Source organism: Neodiprion fabricii, chromosome 2 (genome assembly GCF_021155785.1).
Source record: "Neodiprion fabricii isolate iyNeoFabr1 chromosome 2, iyNeoFabr1.1, whole genome shotgun sequence".
Classification (NCBI taxonomy): domain Eukaryota; kingdom Metazoa; phylum Arthropoda; class Insecta; order Hymenoptera; family Diprionidae; genus Neodiprion; species Neodiprion fabricii.
Genome location: NC_060240.1, coordinates 12,187,797 through 12,205,658, shown reverse-complemented (window position 1 = coordinate 12,205,658; position 17,862 = coordinate 12,187,797). Strand labels below are relative to the sequence as shown.

General features: G+C 39.9%; 1 protein-coding gene across 1 annotated transcript; it reads right to left on the bottom strand.

Moving 5' to 3' along the window:
- Positions 1-38: 38 nt before the first annotated feature.
- LOC124177039 lies at positions 39-13,701 on the bottom strand. Its single transcript, XM_046559086.1, has 8 exons — positions 13,635-13,701; positions 12,191-13,339; positions 11,621-12,114; positions 11,146-11,443; positions 11,001-11,072; positions 9,726-9,879; positions 9,509-9,652; positions 39-164 (listed from the first exon to the last, which is right to left on the bottom strand). Exons 2-8 carry the CDS (start codon positions 12,703-12,705, stop codon positions 39-41), a joined length of 1,803 nt encoding a protein of 600 aa, XP_046415042.1. The 5' UTR covers positions 12,706-13,339; positions 13,635-13,701.
- Positions 13,702-17,862: the final 4,161 nt, after the last annotated feature.

The following is a 17,862-nucleotide window of genomic DNA, read 5'->3' as shown; positions in this document are numbered from 1 at the left end:
CGGCATCTTATACGCGTTGAGGGCCCCCTTCCCCTCGGTCACTCGCCACGCGTCTGATCCGAACTTGAGACTTTTGTAAACCTAATGCTAAGTTCGTCATGTGGAAAAACAGTCACGCCGTCTAGGCCAACAAGGTGGACTGAAGACTGCGCCTGTAGGTGGGGCTGAAAATCATGGTGAAAAATATTCTCAGACATTTCCTATCATTTGATTTAGACGTTTGTTTAAAATTTAGTTATATTTTTCTTAATTTTTCGTTCACCAGTTGTGGAAATCATTGTTAATATTTTTTTTTTAAATGCTATGAAAACACAGCGAAGTACCCTGGCATGTTATCCATAAAGTAGAAACTTCGGAATAGTTAAAGAATTTCAATAATAGCAATTCAGGAGAAAAAAGGTAACGATTACAAAATGCCAGAAAACGTTTGTCACAATATTAAATGTTATCTGAAACAGAGAATCTTTGAAGTTTGTATTGTCTCGCACGACACTTTAGCAGAACGAGGGTATTTAATTGAGGAATTGGAAAAACTAACTATATATTTACATGTTGGGTATAAGAAATTCGGTTACAAGATTGCAAGTAATATTGTTCGCAGTAGTTTATAAAATTGAGTCGTTAGAGTAGCGATGCCGATATTGTCTATTAATTTATTTGTTGAATTCGTGATAATTCGAAATAGTTGTTTATCAGGTAGATTCATAATTCCAGTTCGTTGACTTGATAGTTAGTTTGGTTTATATACTTGGTTGATACTTGAATTTGTCAGACAATTGTTATTGGTTTGAGGATTTGACCTTTTGATGATGATCGAAAACAGAATTTAAAAGATTTTGGAAAAGCGGAGGGTCTAGGAGTTTTTTTGATTGATCGATTCTTCGTATTGGTCGATTATTGTGATTGATTAAGATTTAGGATGGGTCAAGAATTTATGTCGGAAATGACGGTTGCAGGAATGGAAATTTTATACATAGAAGGAAAATGGGAACATATATGCAGGCACTTCTGTAAAAGTTAAATACGCGACCCTTCCACGCTTTCCCGTACCTACAGTCCAGGTAGGCCAGCGTTCACATCTGGCAATTAACTGAGTATTGTAAATGGGTAAACCCATGGATAATAAAAGAGAAACAAGCCGCGTTGAAGGACATGTACGACCTTCGACTATTTAGTTATTTGTTTGGCGTGATTTTCTTGTTTATTCCCAACTCAACCATAATGTTAACTTTGTTGAACTGAAAAGCGGGACGAAAGTGGCATATTATTCCCTCTTAACTTTTTTCCCTCATCTGCAGGGAAAAACGTACCACTTTTCTCCCGCATTTGCGAGAGAAATATGTGGTCATATTTCTCGAATATTGATGTGTAACATCTTAGCTCTCGGTATGTGACATTTGGTGGGACTCATTTCATAAATGCGACGAAAATGTGTAACAGGAAGTTGGGAGAGGCACACGATATTCAATTTATTCAATTTATTCAATTTACTATAATATGATTCTTCGGTGCGGCCTACAGTTGGCATTTGTGCTGCAGTGTGTTGGCGAGCAGAGTGACCACTAAATTTTCCATAAGGTTTGAAAAGAGAGAGAGAGAGTGCAAGAGAGAAAGAGAGAGAGAGAGAGCAAGAGAAAGGGAGAAAGAAAAAGAAGACAGCTGTCAACCGTTCGTTCTGCTCGTGGTTCTCCTAACCTTAGTCTTGAACAACGTAAGCATTGCCATGCCCGACTCCAGCTCCCTGGTACTCGGCCCAAAATCTTGTCCATTAGCGAAGCCAGCCACTACGTGGCGCTGACAGTATTCCGCGTCGCCGGCAAGGGATGTTGGGCCGTGAAAGGGAGAGGGGGAGGTCATTCCTGGGCCACGCGGTACCAATTAAATGGGGCGATCATAAACGAACACAGTTCCCTATATGAAACACATAGGAATGCCAGGGACCTGTACGACTCTAATATGTTCACAAAAATTTTGGTCGTTACCAAGGTTACATGTTGCACTAAATCGGCGACAACTTTAAGACTTCCTGCTCAAGTTTTCTGGTTTTCTCTTTGTCTTTTCCATTTTGAACTATATCTCTCGGTATTGTAATTGATCATCATGTGAATTGTTGATGTTGCTGATATAGAATAAATGCCACAGAATTATATTTATTGCATATTCAAGATTTTTTCAAATTTTATTTTATTTTTAAAAAGTATATTCTTTAAGTGGGGGTCTTCGTCCCCTACACCCCCTGCAAAGCCTGTAACCCTGAACCCACTCGCGCACTTTCACTCCCGCCGATCTATATCCATGTACTACTTGTATGCGGTTCTTAGATTTTCCCTTCTTTTCTTTTCAAGTCAATAATGTGGCCAAAGTTGAGTCGGATATAATATATGTAACGCAGGAACAAAAGTTGATTATTCGCTTGTTACATAATGTACTATTATATTCGTAGTTTCTTCAGCGCGGTGTTTTCTTGCCAGATGTGGAACTCTGGCGTTTTCTAGACAACATTGACCTGGCTTGGGATTTTCCTGCAAGACTTTCTTTATAGCAATCTAATTTTTATAAATTTTTCACTTTTCTAGTCTACAACTAAATATCTATTCCATTTGTGTCAGTATGAATTTCACCGAGTGAATAAAATTTCAACATTCTATGTCAGAGGTCATTGTCGCACAAAAATTAAGGAAAAAATTTATCATAAACAAGATATATCCAGAGAAAAAAACATGATAAAACTGTTAAGTATAAAATCACTCGAGATTCGCCGACAAATAATAAATTCTTAGAGTAACTTTAACAATTATAGAAAAATAACAATACGTTTAAGCAGAAAGCAAGGCCATGTGGTACGATTGTTTTGATGCGCCGTAGACGTTTCGTAATTCGCTTTCGTTGTGCTGAATTTGTGTGAGCGTTTGATAATGCGCACAGTGTATGATACAGTTACGTAATTAATTAATCAAATCACATGATAATAATTTCTAATCGTTGAGAAACAATATTTATTCATGGATTATGAATATATGTATTTTATAATCTGCAAGCTCCCACTTCGATTTTTTTGACTTTATTTTGTTTTTTATTAATCACGCATTATGTACAAGATAAAAAAAATTAATAGGAAATAAAATGCACTAGAAACAAAGGACTTTTATTTAAATTGGAATTCTTTTTTCGATAACGTAACTTTTTAAGGTTCTAAACGACGAAGACACTGGGAGTTTTCGTGTGCTGTACAGATAACAATAATAACTCGAAAACCTTTCGGCACGTGATTTAGAACTGCAAGTACTTCATGGAACGAGATATACTAGCCGCGTCGCCTCTCTTGATTTTTGTTAGGCAGTGCTGATTCACAGCTGGGCTTGCCACAACTGCAGCATCGACAACCCCGAGAAATTCTACCGGGACTTCTTGCGGACGCTTGGGCAGCGGTTTTTGATAGAAATCGGGATGGAGAGCCGCTGCATTTACAGACTTTGGGTAGTTTCGTCTTGCTTAATTCGCATCTATGGAGCAAATCGTACGATTTAAAATAAGTTTTTTTGCGATTAAGTAGTCAATTTCGATTTTTCAATGCCTGCTTTGGAGTTAAACGATTGCCACGAGATTGTTTTCGAGGGAGCCATCTGCTGGTAGTAAATATAGGTATCATGCAAACTGTCATGGCCGTTGTATTTGATAATGAAAGTGTATTTCCTCTGCATATTTCACTCTGAATCGATTCAGTGTCACAAAATAACAGTTCAACAGCTTGCACGGCATGTTTGGTGCCTTGGTGTTTCTGAAATTCATCTAAAACAATCAGCTGATTGTCCGAAACATCGCCATGTTGTCCTAATCAGGAATACAAATGTTACAAGCAATATGATGCCATGTATAATGTATGCATGTATGTTTGTGAGTGTGTCATAGAGGTGTAAGAATGAGCTGAGGAATTAGGAGGTCAGTCGTGATATGAGTATCGTCAGAGTAATTACTCTTGTACCACAACAACTCTGTATATAGTTCGATTTCTATGGCACCTTGAATACACCCAAATCAAGTTCAGTTTGTGTATTCATTTTCTATTTCTACACCCTTGGTCGTAGCTGCATTAGTTGCAACAACAAATAATTGAAGTGATTTACCTACACGGCGAAGATTTGCAGTAGTAGCATTTCGCTTGTGGTTTTCTCTGAGTGGATCTACTTCTCCTGCATCTACACGGTGTTGTTCTACATCGGTCGCAAATTTTTAACAGAGGTGTTTTCCGCCCGCCGCATTTACACGGCCCAACGTCGAGGTAATCACGACAGAGCGGTGATCTGCTCCGGGATTTTCTGTGCTTCGATTGGTATGTTAGCTTATCTTCGGTTGCTGAGCTAATAAATATTAAAGGTCAAGGCATGATAGAAAATTAATGTTTCTAAATTTTTTTGAAGGAATTTTTCAATTCAATCCGTTTTAACTTTCCGGTTTTTTAATCGTTCTTGTGTTATTTAGATAGCAATTATTAATGATAAAAAAATTTCTTTTAACATTTTATAAACTCGAAATGCATCCGAGCGGAAAGATTGTAAAGTGGCCCATGAAGATCGGCCGTATTAATTACTTTTTCTTTACATTCCGAGTGATTTTTCCACTTCTTTAACCAAATTTCAGCGAAGTCTTTCTCTTTGAAAACCGAATAAAGAAAATAATTTTACTGTTTCTTTACCCTTCAAGCCACGCAGCAGCAGCTATACTTAAAGTAAAAGCCCATAACTGTAAAAGTGTACATCGAACCTTGAGTGATTGTTAAGTTCTTGTATATAACAGCGGCAGGGTATTTTCCCACACCGATTACAGCCCGGGAGTTCGTTCATTTTTTGTTGCAGCTCGGTCATCACGTCAGAAAAGACGCTTAACCTCTGATAGGGCAGATTGTCAGATCCATAAGGACGGATATTGTCGCAGCAAGAACAATCAGCGTAGCCACCTTCCCGCGGATTTTTTGAAAAATACTTTCTTGCGTCTCGTTTCGGCTTCCAGGCGGTGACGCTGATGCTCTGATCGCCACCGTCGGGGCTCTGAATGACATGACCGACGCATTGACACGCGTTTTCGCCGTAACTGGAATCATCGCACGTCGCGGTGTAGACGCGTTGGCAGTTGCAGATGTCTACCGGCATCCGGCAACAGCTGCACTTCTTCATTGCTACTTGGCAGACGCAATTTTCTCGGCGTTTTTCACAGTAAACACAAATTTGCGATTTCCTATCCTCGCTGTACGATATGTTTGATGGAAATTTCGACTGTCGACAATTTTCTCTTTCGGAATTGCACCGGCAATCATTCTCTGCTCTGCAGCACAGCGTGCAGACTCGAAATCCGCCATCTTCTGGTGATGGTTGGTACAGTTTTTGCTCATTTTTTGAACTGGTGCAATTGCACAGCTGAATCGCTTCTCGAATCCCTAGTTTCCGATTCTCACACTCGCAGTCATCCTGGGTTTTGTTACAGTGAGACTGCAATGAATTCTTTGTCTCCATAATTAAGCTGCCTATCTTTGAACAGGACGGTTGGGTCTTGTTATTCCCGTCAGCTGATTTCTTGGACCTGTCCTGATCGACAACTGAGCTCTTTATCAACACCAAACTGTTTGTACAGTCAACTGCACAGTCTTTAAATATGGTAGATTGCAACTCTTTATCGCCATTACTTTCTCCGTGTGTTGAAAGGGTTTCATTTTTAGTGGTCTTCGCAAGTAACTCGTTGTTTGCACTCGACAAATCTCTCTTCGAAACGCATACTGGACTTTTACTCTTCTTAGATTCGGCAGACGTGCTTCTTCTCCTGAGAAGGCTTTTAGCCTTGTTCAATGACCATCTCAGACGAGATTCTCTAGTTGCTTTCTTTTTGGGACACTCTACCGGTTCCAAACTTGTTTTGGCACAGGAAACAAGCGATTCAACGTTGCAGCAAGTTTCAACGTCAGTCGAAAGTGATTTCACAACCTTGACGACCGAGATTCTTGTGGCAACAGATCGAACCGTCGGAGTTCGGCCACATTTGTTTATTTCACGATCGGTACTCTCTCTCCCGCAAACGTTGCTAACGCGCTCCTCATCTTCTTCTACGATGCAGAAATTCGAACACCTCGAAGGCTGTTGCTTTTTGCCGCCGCACATTGAGCCTCTGATACTGTCGCTGGCTTTGATAGAATGGTCCCTCTTCAGAGGCTGACAGTTATTTTCGCAGCAGACGTCACTCTGCTGGTTGCCGAAGTTCAAGCTCTCCTTTTTGTACTCGTAACAAGTGCAACCCTCCTTGTCTCTGCTACTTTGCGGTGCGTAAGATTTGCTGCTAACCTCACAACAGCTGTATTTACCTTCGCCGTAACTCGAAAAAGACGCGTCGCCATTGCCAGTTGGATTTTTTTCGATGCCAGGTGACCCGTTGTCAGTGTCAAACTTTCGTCGAGTATGACGGAATTGGCGTTGTGAATTACGATTATTATTCTCAGTCCAAGCTTGTGTGTTGTATTTTGGCTGAGTTTCGTTAGGTGGATTCAGACTAGAGATGCTGCAGAGACAGAAAGCATCGCTGTCATCGCTGTTGGAAGGCGCTTGGAGGCACTCGCAATCCAGCGGCAGTTCTTCTTCACTAAAGGCCCGTTTCAAGCTGACATCTATTGGATTTTTTTTCTCTGGTAACAAGTCCTGGATCGTTTTAGAAGACTCGTCACTTGACGAATACGCGTAGCTGGTGTTCGTTACTACGGTTGAATTGTCTGCGCTCGATTCGGAGGTTTTCTTCTTTTGGCCACTGACCTCGTTTCCCTCAGAGCAAATGTAGATATTGACATTGCCCGTCATTCTTCGATTATCGGTGTTCAGATGCTTGCTAGGTTTTCGAGGCTTGCTTGTCTTCTTCGCTCTCCGAGGCTTTTCCGACTGATTATCAGCCGCATGAACAATTCGAGGCCACATAACATCCTTTTCACCTTTGCAGATTACCGAACTGACCGTGCTAGACTCCGAAAGAGGCGTGCGACCCCTGGTGAAAATTATTTTCAGAATCTTTGAAATATTCGTACGAATTTCCGAAAAAATCTAATAACTTCCGAGAACTTTGTAGAAATATGGTCATTTCAACGCAGAAAATTAATTTCCGCAGATTTAAGGTAAAAATTTGATATTTATTTTCGTCACAGATAATGTGCCCATTTTTTTTTCGTTGATTTTTATACAAATTAAGTTCAATTTACAAATTTCGAATTTCTATGAAATGTCCATCACAGTTTTTCATAACGTGTTACCGTAAGAAAATACGCATAAATGCCAAAATTCAAAGTTATCGTCAGTTTTGTGATAAAAATGAAGTTCTGAGAAAATATGAGTTTTCAATAGAAATTTATACGATTTTCACCTCTGACTCAATTTGGTTGGAAAAAGTAAGAAAGATAGAAACGGAAGAATATAAGTTCTATTTCTCGAACATTATCAGATTAATCCAAATTTTTCCAAAAATGGTACTGAATATTTCCCAAAACTATCCGAAAATATGGTACATTTGTGAAAACATGAAAAATAATTTTTTTTTACCACGGATACGTTTCTTGCAATTTATGCAGCGTTGATCTTTGCTGGGAATCACAGCTTCTCTTCCAATTTTTCAGACTTGCGTTGTCTCCACAAGGGCGGCAGACACTTCCGGAACCATTCACAGGCCTAACGGAAGGCATCGCCTGTTCAGAGTATTGAGTCGAGCTGGTAAGGATCTCTTTATTCGTTGCCAAGGGTTCAGGAGGTTTTTGATTTTCCTGCTGCTTTACAATGGCCAAATTTTGTACGACCGCTTTTATTGACTTGCTTATCATTTCGGTCAGTTTGTCGGGATCCGGAAAAGCGTGATCCTTGCATTGGACTGTGGAATCAGTCTGCGAACAGCTGCACAGCTGCAATGTCACACCCTGTTGGTTCTCGATTTTGTCGGCACGAGTTCCGGCACATTGCGATAAAACATCGCTGGAACTGCTGGCGATGCTTCTTTTTGGTGATTTTTGCGGGCAGCACAAATTTTCGTTGCTCGACACCTTTGATTTTATTTCTCGATCGCACTTTACCAACGATTCGGAAAGTGGCGAGTTAGCCAATTCTCCCGAGGTCTCATCTTGCTTTGATTTTTCTCCACACACTTGTTTGCTGTTGGTATTTTGGCGACAGAAACTTTTGCAACACTTGAACAGCTTGTCCAATCTCAATTGCCTCGGCGCTAAGTTGGCAGACATTTTATCCCGTTGCTTCTAGGCTTATAAGCTTATTGACTATACTCTTAGGATTTTCCAGCTACGTCACGTTTTCGTCCACCATGTTTAGACACTTGTTTTCGCTACAATGAAAAATACGGATCGTAGAGAACGATATGATGTGACCTAATTGTTGCTACCAATTGAATGTACGTATGCTTAAGTATCAATATACGTAGTTAATTGAATAAATTGAATTCTTTATACACCAAAATGTTTTACAAATTCTTTTTATTCAGCATTTATTTGTTAATTCAGCAATGCAACCAATTTTAACAATCGCTGGGTACTTGAGCACATTCTTCTACTTCGTAAAACATTGAACCTCACGCAAAAGTCAAGTTGGTTGCATTTTACACCAATAAACCCGAAAACAAAAAATAATAACTAAAAAGAAATAAAAATGCATAAATGATAAGTTGTCAAACCTTCGTGAATTCATGACAGGTTGTAAATATGGCAAAATTAAAGGAGATTTTGATCGACGACTTCACTCAATGTTGTCATCCGTTTCGTTCTTCGCGCTGTTTGCGATATATTACAAGGTTCGTGTTTGGTACTCTTTTGTGGGTTGGAATCAAACGACGACACATTGACTTTCAGGCTATGTTACGTTCTTCTTGATTTCATTACCGCAAATAATAATCGTGATTTACTTTTCAAACGGTAGATAAGTGTAACCTCAATGTAGGTATTGAGTCAATCTTACTTATACAATTTTGATCAAAAGCAAGTTGACTTTTTTTTGTGTGTTTAATAATTTTTTTACGTTAGAGATCGGCCATCTTTAGAAAACGGTATCGAAACAACGACAAACGACTGTTTACTTATGATACTATTAGAATTTCTTCGCGGTAAGAAATTGGCAATTATATAATGTGTGTACTTTGTTTTTAGGTATAAATTTCACACCAATTTTAGCGTTGGATTTTTCCAAAAATGTCCTCCCCATTAATGGAATGACTCGAGAAAATTTGTCGGCGCTTAAGAATATATGCAACAAGTTTGATAAGGATTTTTTAGAGTATACTGTAACCGTATTTTGCCATGCTGACCTAGAAAAGCGTCTTTTATCAGGCAAACAAATCCACGATGGCTGAAAACTAGATCGAATAATAAAATTGACACAGAAAATTACGCGTTAGACGTATTTCGGTGCGCGTTCGAATGCTTTGCAGTAGGTATTCCACGAATTTCATTTCACAATCAACTAGTATTAACTGGATCAGAGAGTCTCATTACCTCGCGATTAGTGGAGCGTCGAAATATTGTGGCCAAAACGGTGTTCGCCGCTTTAGCGAAGTTCCTCAGGACCGGAGGTGGTGAAATTCCCGCATCCGTTCTGTTTTCACGAATTGTTTCCGGCTCGCTTCTCCTTTCGGCTTTCTGCACCAAACACAATGCAACAAGAACGTAAATGCCTACATCGACAATTATAAAGTGCATAAAATTTTCCTACACAAATGTGATGCTGGTGTCTTCTATTTACTCTCTCAGTACTCTGCAACCGATTGCAGCAATTACATTTACTTTTCCTCCTGTGACGATTGCGCTGTAGAGAGCATGGATCTCGTTCCTGATATGGAGTTGATTGAAGTAAATTTGGTTCGTATCTAGAAGTGACATGAAAAATAAAAATCAACGCTACATGATACGACTTTAATAATAAATTATTTCTAGATCCATTGTAACGTGATCTGACCTGGGCAGATAACGAAAACATTTGGCGCAAGCTGAGATAAATCAAGGAGGTCAAACTTGAGGTTAAGAAGTGTCTTTGGGGATTGCTATTGCAAAAATCCAAGACATTAAAAGACGCAATAGAACGTGTACTACACCAACCAGCTCATTTTCAATTGCAAAAGCGTTTTTCTTCAGACCCATATTCCACTCTTCGTCAACTTAATATAACAAAATAGTAAACGGTAAACTGTAACTACTTGCACGGAATTTTCCGTCCCTTTTTAATAGTCCAATTCGGGTGAAATCCAGGTCAAGACGATTAACTGATCGCGTAATAGGACACCGTATTATACACGACAAAATTTTGGATCCAAATATCGCGTACATGAATTCAAATTATTTGAATTATTATTGTTTCTTGTTATACTTTCTGCGTAAGATAGCTGCTATCATTCGTGAACGACGCTCTCGGCGTAATCTGAGAATTACTGTTTTCTACATGAGTATCGTAAAAAATTGCACAATCTGGTAACTCCACAATAATCAGTATATGTAAAGCTTTAAATCGTGAATGAGATGTGACTGTCTATTATATGGTAGGCACCTTGATCAATTATTCGTGAATCCCGAAATAAGATTAATAAACTTATCGTAAAATGGAGATGTAAAATTAACTTGAACTAACAGGGCCGTATTTAATTTCAAAAGTCGATTTTGACTTATAGTTCAATTCAGCTTGAAGCTGTTGTGGTACATTGCACGATATACGATTAAATATTTTCCCGAAGACTTTACCTGGTGTCAGAAAACGTAACCTGTTTGATATAAGCCTGAAAGAAGTTTTTTGCCCTATTTATCTTTCATGTCATCTCAGCAGACTACAAACAGAATGTAAGCGTTGGACGGAGTTTTCCACTTCTTGATATACATGCGATCTAACTAAAACCGAGGCTAATGCAATCAGCTGATCGCGGAACTCAACGCCATATTGCTCTACCCAGTTTGGAACCTAATGAAAATATTTAAAAACAGAAAAGTTAAGATGTCGAACCTAGGTGAGATTCCCTGGCTGACGGTGCCACAGACTGGAATTGTCCTGTGACAGTATTGTCCCTGGGCCAAACTGCAATCATCAAGAATAACGAGCATTGAACGATGTATCGTGAAAATATGTTATCAGCCGGATTGAGTTTCACCTTAGTGTGGATCCATTTTGTCCGTACATGACAAGGCCACAACAAGCGAGATTTGCATGTGGATACAAACATTGCTCTATGTCTTGGTCGTGATAAACGTGATCAACTCCTCGGAATGACGGGCTCATGAAGCTGCAACGACTCGTGTTAGCCTCGAATGACAGCCTAGCAGAAAGGTCTCTCTCTGGCGGCGAATGTTCTCGATTTGAGCATTGACGGGTAGGTGAATCCCGGCCCACAAAACCCTCCAAATTCCCATCAAACCAAGTGGTGCTTTTCAAGCTTCTGGAAGATGTACCTTGAGAGTAAAAACAGCACGTTTCAGATTTAAAAATTTCTCAATGCTATTCGATGATCGTACAAGCATTGCTGAAGCATTCCTGATTCCAACTTCGCTGACGGTCTACATTTTGGGCCTTCGACTTCCGCTGATATCGCTTCTTCTCGTTTTCTCCGTACTGTTTTAAAATATTACCTGCTTCGGACCCTAAATAGCGGCTGTGGTCCAAGAATTCACGCTCGTAGAATGTTTTGCGACTGCAACTGTCGACGTCGTTTTCTTTCATTGTATTTTGGACAAATTCTTCATTCCTGAAGGACGAATTTTCTTTCTGTCTTGCACATTTGCAGTTTTTGCAGATGTTTGATGCGGAAGAAGCTGCTGACCCATACATGGCTTCGGCCACGTGGGATCTTGCATTCACGGTATGTAATTCCAACAGATTCTGACTCTTATCACGTTGATCTAATTTAAGATGGGGAACTTTTTCCCTTGTGCTCGGTTTGACAGAAGATAATTCCCGCTCACTTGATTCTCCGACAATATTGGAATCCTCTTTCTCTTCCTCTCTTTTCACCATTTCAGCTATAATTTGGTCATTAAAACTCAACTTTGTGCTGTGTTGCTTCAATTGTTTTACTATCATATCTGTAAAGAGCTTGCAATCAACGTCCGTCTCAAATCGATACCTGAAAATAATATCGAATAGTACTTCATAGCACTTTATGTCACAGAGAGAAACGGGTGAAACTGTTTTCGCTGTACCTTAGCAAAGTTTCTTCAAGCTTGGCCAAAACTTCGTCAAAGCTCGGCGTACTATTGAAACTTTTATTGACTGGTAGTGACGTTTTCTCTTCAACTGTACAATTAGTTATTTTATCCTTAGATTTTGTTTCATCTGTGCGCTGTTCATCTTTCCTAATAGAACACATATTCGTTGTCGATGAAATTAGCTGTCTGGGACTTAATATTTCCTGAGCACTATAAACCATTCTTCTGTTTGACTCTTGTTCTTCTCTTGCAGAGTCTGTTACAGCGGCAGCTGAATTTTCTAGACATTCCTTCAAATTGGTGGATTCTTTAGCTTCTACATTTGCACTGACAGAGATTTGTGATGTTGGATACACACTGACGGTGGGTTGCAGAGAGCTGTTACGTCTTATCCTCCTCACAATGTCAACTAAAAATGAGAGTCTCTTCTTCTTTTTCTTGTTTATTTTTAGTGGATCTGTAGTCGAATTAACAGAAATTTGACTTTGTAACCGAGAGTTGGAATCCATATTCGCATTTTTCAGATCATTCTTAAAGTCCTGAAATGGACCTTCGTCTTGAACATGATCGATTAAATGGATTGGCTTTCCATCACAGTTGATTCGAAAATCAGCGTCCGTACAACCGTGAGGTGTTAAAAAATTCTGTCTATACTCGGAGCCAGAAATTTGATGCTGGTTATTTTCGATTTGATTGTTGTTGTTCTGGTTCTGCGATTCAGATGACTGGATCTTGTATTGATTGGCGTTTAAACTGAAAGAGCGTAATAATTCAACGTCACCTATGAGTTACACAACTTATATTCCAGACTTTGGGCTAGCTTGACTTGCTTTGCAATCTGTTTGCGGTGATACTCTTCTGGGAAATAAGGCAAGTAGGAGTCAGCTAATCGATTTTCCCTCGGGTTACGATTTCTTCGAAAAAGTCCCGCGCTGCTTCGAGGGGTTCGCGATAATTTCGTCGGTGAATAAACTGGTAAGCTGAGTTGCGGAATGGATTTCGACAAGTTTTCAACTAGGATGGGAACCTGCTGTACAGGAAGTGATTCGGTGCAGTAAATATTGTAGACTTGTGGAGGAGTGGTGAAGTATTGGTGTTTTTTCATCTTACGGCGCTCAGCGAGATTCGGCATGATAGCCACGCCTAAAACGAGAATAAATTCCAGATTAAAGCGGCGTGAAAACGTAAATACTGTACAGTTTTTCTCCGCGATTGGGATTGGGACAACATGGCGTTGCATTGGGCAACCGGCTGATAGTTTTAGGTCTATTTTATGCATACCAGAGCATAGAAAACTTCGCGTAAGCTGTTGGATGTCCATTTTGTGACATTGACTTGGTGTAGTGTAAAATATGCGATAAAAACATTTTCAAAATCAAATACGAGACTCAGTCGTTAACTTATATATTCACTGGCACTATAACAGATCAGTTTTTACCTACTCTACCTCCTTCAGTGTGATGTTTCGTTATTATCCGTGGTATCTTCCTCGTCTTCTTCACTAGCGATGAATTTACGGCGTCGATTTTTTCTTCGATAACGATTTGAATCGACAGAGGACATTTCGGTCTGAGAATTTTGAGGTTGTGTTCTCTGATTTCGACTCGATTTCGGTACTATAATATCGTCCCTTCGCTTACGACCTTGCTTCGTCCTTTTCTTTTCAACATTGTCGCAAATTGGATTTTTACATGGTTCTACCCATATCTGTGAATGTCCGCTGGCCCGTGGAGCAGAACTTGCTTTAGACTTATTCTTCTTCGGCTGACAAGAAACGTACGTTTAATGCTTAGCGTTCAAGATCTTCAGTCGCAAAGTAAAAACGATGCAGCGTAGCTAAGATCTGGTTGACTAATAAAACGGTCTATTAAAAATGCATTCAGAAATATCAAAGCCGTGAAACACCTCAAGCAGGGGTTCACTAGAATTTTATAATACGTATAAAACAAACGCAAGATCTGAAACAACTTCACCTATTAGTATAATTCAAATACTGATGACTGATACCGAGTGGAGAAATTTTTTAACCACCCACTTTTGAACCGAAGTTGTTAGCGAGATTTCTCGTCATTTTTGCAATGGCATCACTTTTTCGTCTTCTGGGAGGGTGAAGCTCAATCACATCAACTAATGAGTCGGTCTGCTGTGAGGCAACATTCGTGTTTCGTTGACCACAAATTCTTTTCTTGACCTTCTTTGGTCCTTTCGATAGTCTGCGTTGTCCGTACTCGTTCAAGACTTGGTTGAAAACCTCTGTTGTTTGATGTGGCAGTTTATTATTCGACTGTGAAAAATTATTGTTATGGCTAGAATTCTTATTTGGACACAGACAAGAGCCCTGCCAAGCGAAGAACACGGCTTATTGATGACCATTTCATAGTGCAGATAGTTTTCTGTTCAATCCTAACCTTTCAACCTCATTTGGCATTAAGAACGCCATTTTTCAACAGGGCATATGCATAAAATTTTGAGTTTGAATTAGCTTTTTTCAAAAATTGTGAAAAAATAATGTTCTAAATTTCATATGATAATGACCAAGTAGAATATCAAAATTTTTCGTTATTAGTACCAATATCGAACCATCTCACTTGTGACCACCTTAATGCTAAAGTTTATAACAGTTTAGAGATTGAGAGACTGTATTTCAGGTTTTTAAGAAAAATGACCACGTTACTCACATTTTCCGTAGGGTTGTCTCTACTTCGTTGTGATCGACCACAAGTGGAGGGCACAGAAGTTTCGGAAAGTTGTGTGTTTTCGACAGATCGACCCGTGGCTTCTCTCTCTCGGATCAACCTGATCCTATCGTGTTCTTTGAGCTCGAATGTCAGTTCCGGCTTTTTGGAGATGGGCAGGAACCTTCTCAAAATTGGTAACCCCATAAAACCCCTTCGGTTATTATTATTCGGACCTTCCCATTCAGTCTTGCGTGTATCTTCAGCCACTGGGTGCTCATAAGACTGGGACTGGGGCAAGCTGTGCCATTGATCGATCTCTTCACTGCAAGTTGTATCCATCCTCGGTTCCGGCGCGTATTGCAGAGGTTGTTCAGGTCGAGAAAAATGTTCGATATTGGAAATATAGGGGTTGGGACTGAATAACGATATACCGTAATACGGATCCACTCCATCGGGATAATTTCTGGGACTCGGATACCTTTGAGGATATCTAAACATCCAAAACAGGCGGTTAGACAGCACACTATAAAATACTGTTCGTAAGAAATGAAAAATAAATAAATGATTTTTTTTCTGTGGTGTGAAACAGAAGAATTGAAAATATCATTTCCAAATTGTACTACAGGCGTTGAAAACGATGGTGGTATTGGGCACAACATGTTTGAGTGGACTGAATCAGACTCTGTATGAATAAACACCAGAAGGAATGTAGATAGAACCGGGGAAAAACGGCGACTCCTCGCTTTACGCTCAAAAAAATTCACACAGAACTCGTTTTTTATAACTTTGTTTCGGGGGTCTGTTTCGTCCCTAAGTCCCATTTTGCCCGAAGAACTTATTTTATTCCCGGATTCCGTTTTTCCCCGGGGTTCCATTCCCCAAATAATCGTTCAGTTCTAAGGTCCCATTTTGCTTTGTCATTCCTTACGATCCCGATGTCTTCACACACAGTTATACTTCAATACACTCCGCCTACGCTGGCAAATTTGAACTGACCTCGCAATCGTTCCTGCCCCAAGTAAATTCCTTGTATCGTAAGGTGGAGGAGATGATGGATCATACATGGTTACTTGGTTCATCGGTTGATCTCTATAATCGAGCGTGTGATCAACGTTTTGATAGTGATTATCGTCCTGTTCCTGATCTTCTTTCTCCTCACAATCATATCCTCTGATATCGTCAGGTTCCAGCAAATTGTTCACTCGTTGCCTTTGTTCACTTTCTGGACTCAGTCGACGAGGCATCAAGTTGTATTCCTCCTCAATACCGCGCCAACGTCTATTAACGGTATGAAATCTGTCTCCACACGCAGGAGGCATTCTTCTTTCCATACTGTACCCATCTTCGCAGTGAGCAGAATCTCCAGAAGCAGAATAACCGCCTGGTCTGTAACCTGGAGAAGACTGTCCTGGAGTTTCCGGTGAACTATATTCTCCACTTCGGTAATTTCTGTGTCTTTTCACTAGTTGCCTAAGGTATTGTGGAGATCCTGAAGTGTCGCCATGGTCGTGAATTGAGCTACTCGTATGTGTCGCTTGTCTGTGTTCACTGGCGAATATTCTACGGGGACTCGTCTCCTCGTCGCTGATGGCACTTCGGTAGGATTCAGGACCTCTTCTTCGCGAGCTGTCTTCAGCATCAGTGTAATAAGAGCCGAAACGCTTCTGCCGTTCTTTTTCGAGCGTTTGCGGTGACTTTCGATGCCGATGAGGCTTAGAATTGTATTTATACTTATTCCCACGCGAGTCAAGTTGCCGCAATGTTTCATAAACCATTGTTAATTCATCCGTGGTCGGTAATTCGCTAGTGCTTGTGTCGGGTTTGGGGTTTTTAGGAACGTCAATTAGTAACTCTGGTCTTTCCTCAAAAAGGTTTGAATAATCTCTTTGAATTTTACTTGTCACCGCCTCTTGCAGATCGGTGTCCTTTTCGTTTTCTACAAATTTCGTTGAAGCCTTTTTTTGGATGCAAATTTTATCACCGGGAAAATCAAAAAACTTCATTAAATTAGAGTGTTCTTCTTTATTGATTATCTCCTTTGATTCTTCCATCTTCTTTTTCTCTGTCTCTATTTCAATTTTACGCTGTCTTTTTCCTGCCTCTTCGACCTCCATACGGATCTTCGGAGTTTCCAAATGTTTTTTGAACATCAACTCAGGTTGCTTACCAAATGACTGAAGTCCACCTAATGGATCGTACAATTTTTTTGGCGGTTTCTGACTGACACTTTCACTTCGTTTCCTCCTTTTCCTCTTTCTTCGAAACGTACCGCGATCAACATTTGTCGTTATTGTTTCTTCGATTGTTTCCACATCTATTATAGTCGAACTAGGCGAAGTCCCTAGCCTTCCCTCTTCCACTTCCGGTCTACTTGGACTCCAAGGTCTTTTCATAGCCGACATCTTTTCTACCTTATCGTCAGACATACAAACGTCTATTACTCGCCTGGATCTTTTTGAGTTTGATTTCGAAGACCATTCATCTTCATCTGTTGTTACTAATCGCTTCATACTCTTCTTCGCCTTGACTGTATAAAACCACAACGAAAAATTTAATCACTGCGGTTTCGCCAGAAGTGAGCTTGGTCTAAATTGTTCACAAAGAATTTCTGAAAAGGTTCTTTTCGTTTCAGACGGTTTCAGAACGTTTTTTCACGACAAAAGAAAAGAAACTGTCTCACTTTTATCTTCCCCGTTCAGGTTCACTTCAAAAGTTTCGGAAGACAGGCCGGTAATGTCGACGAACTCGTCGCTTTCCACTTGTGGAGGTTCTGTAAAAACTTCGTTACTTCCTTCCTCAATTGTGGTCATATCAAATTCATGTTTTTTATTTGAACTTCGGAGAACAACATCCAAAGTGGAAAGAGAAGATCCTCGCGAACAAACGCAAATATCCTGAAACAAAAAATAATGGGAAAGTTAATTAAAGTTCATCACATATTTTACTCTCTCGGATAAATCTGCCTACGCATTCGTCGTCAGTTCCTCT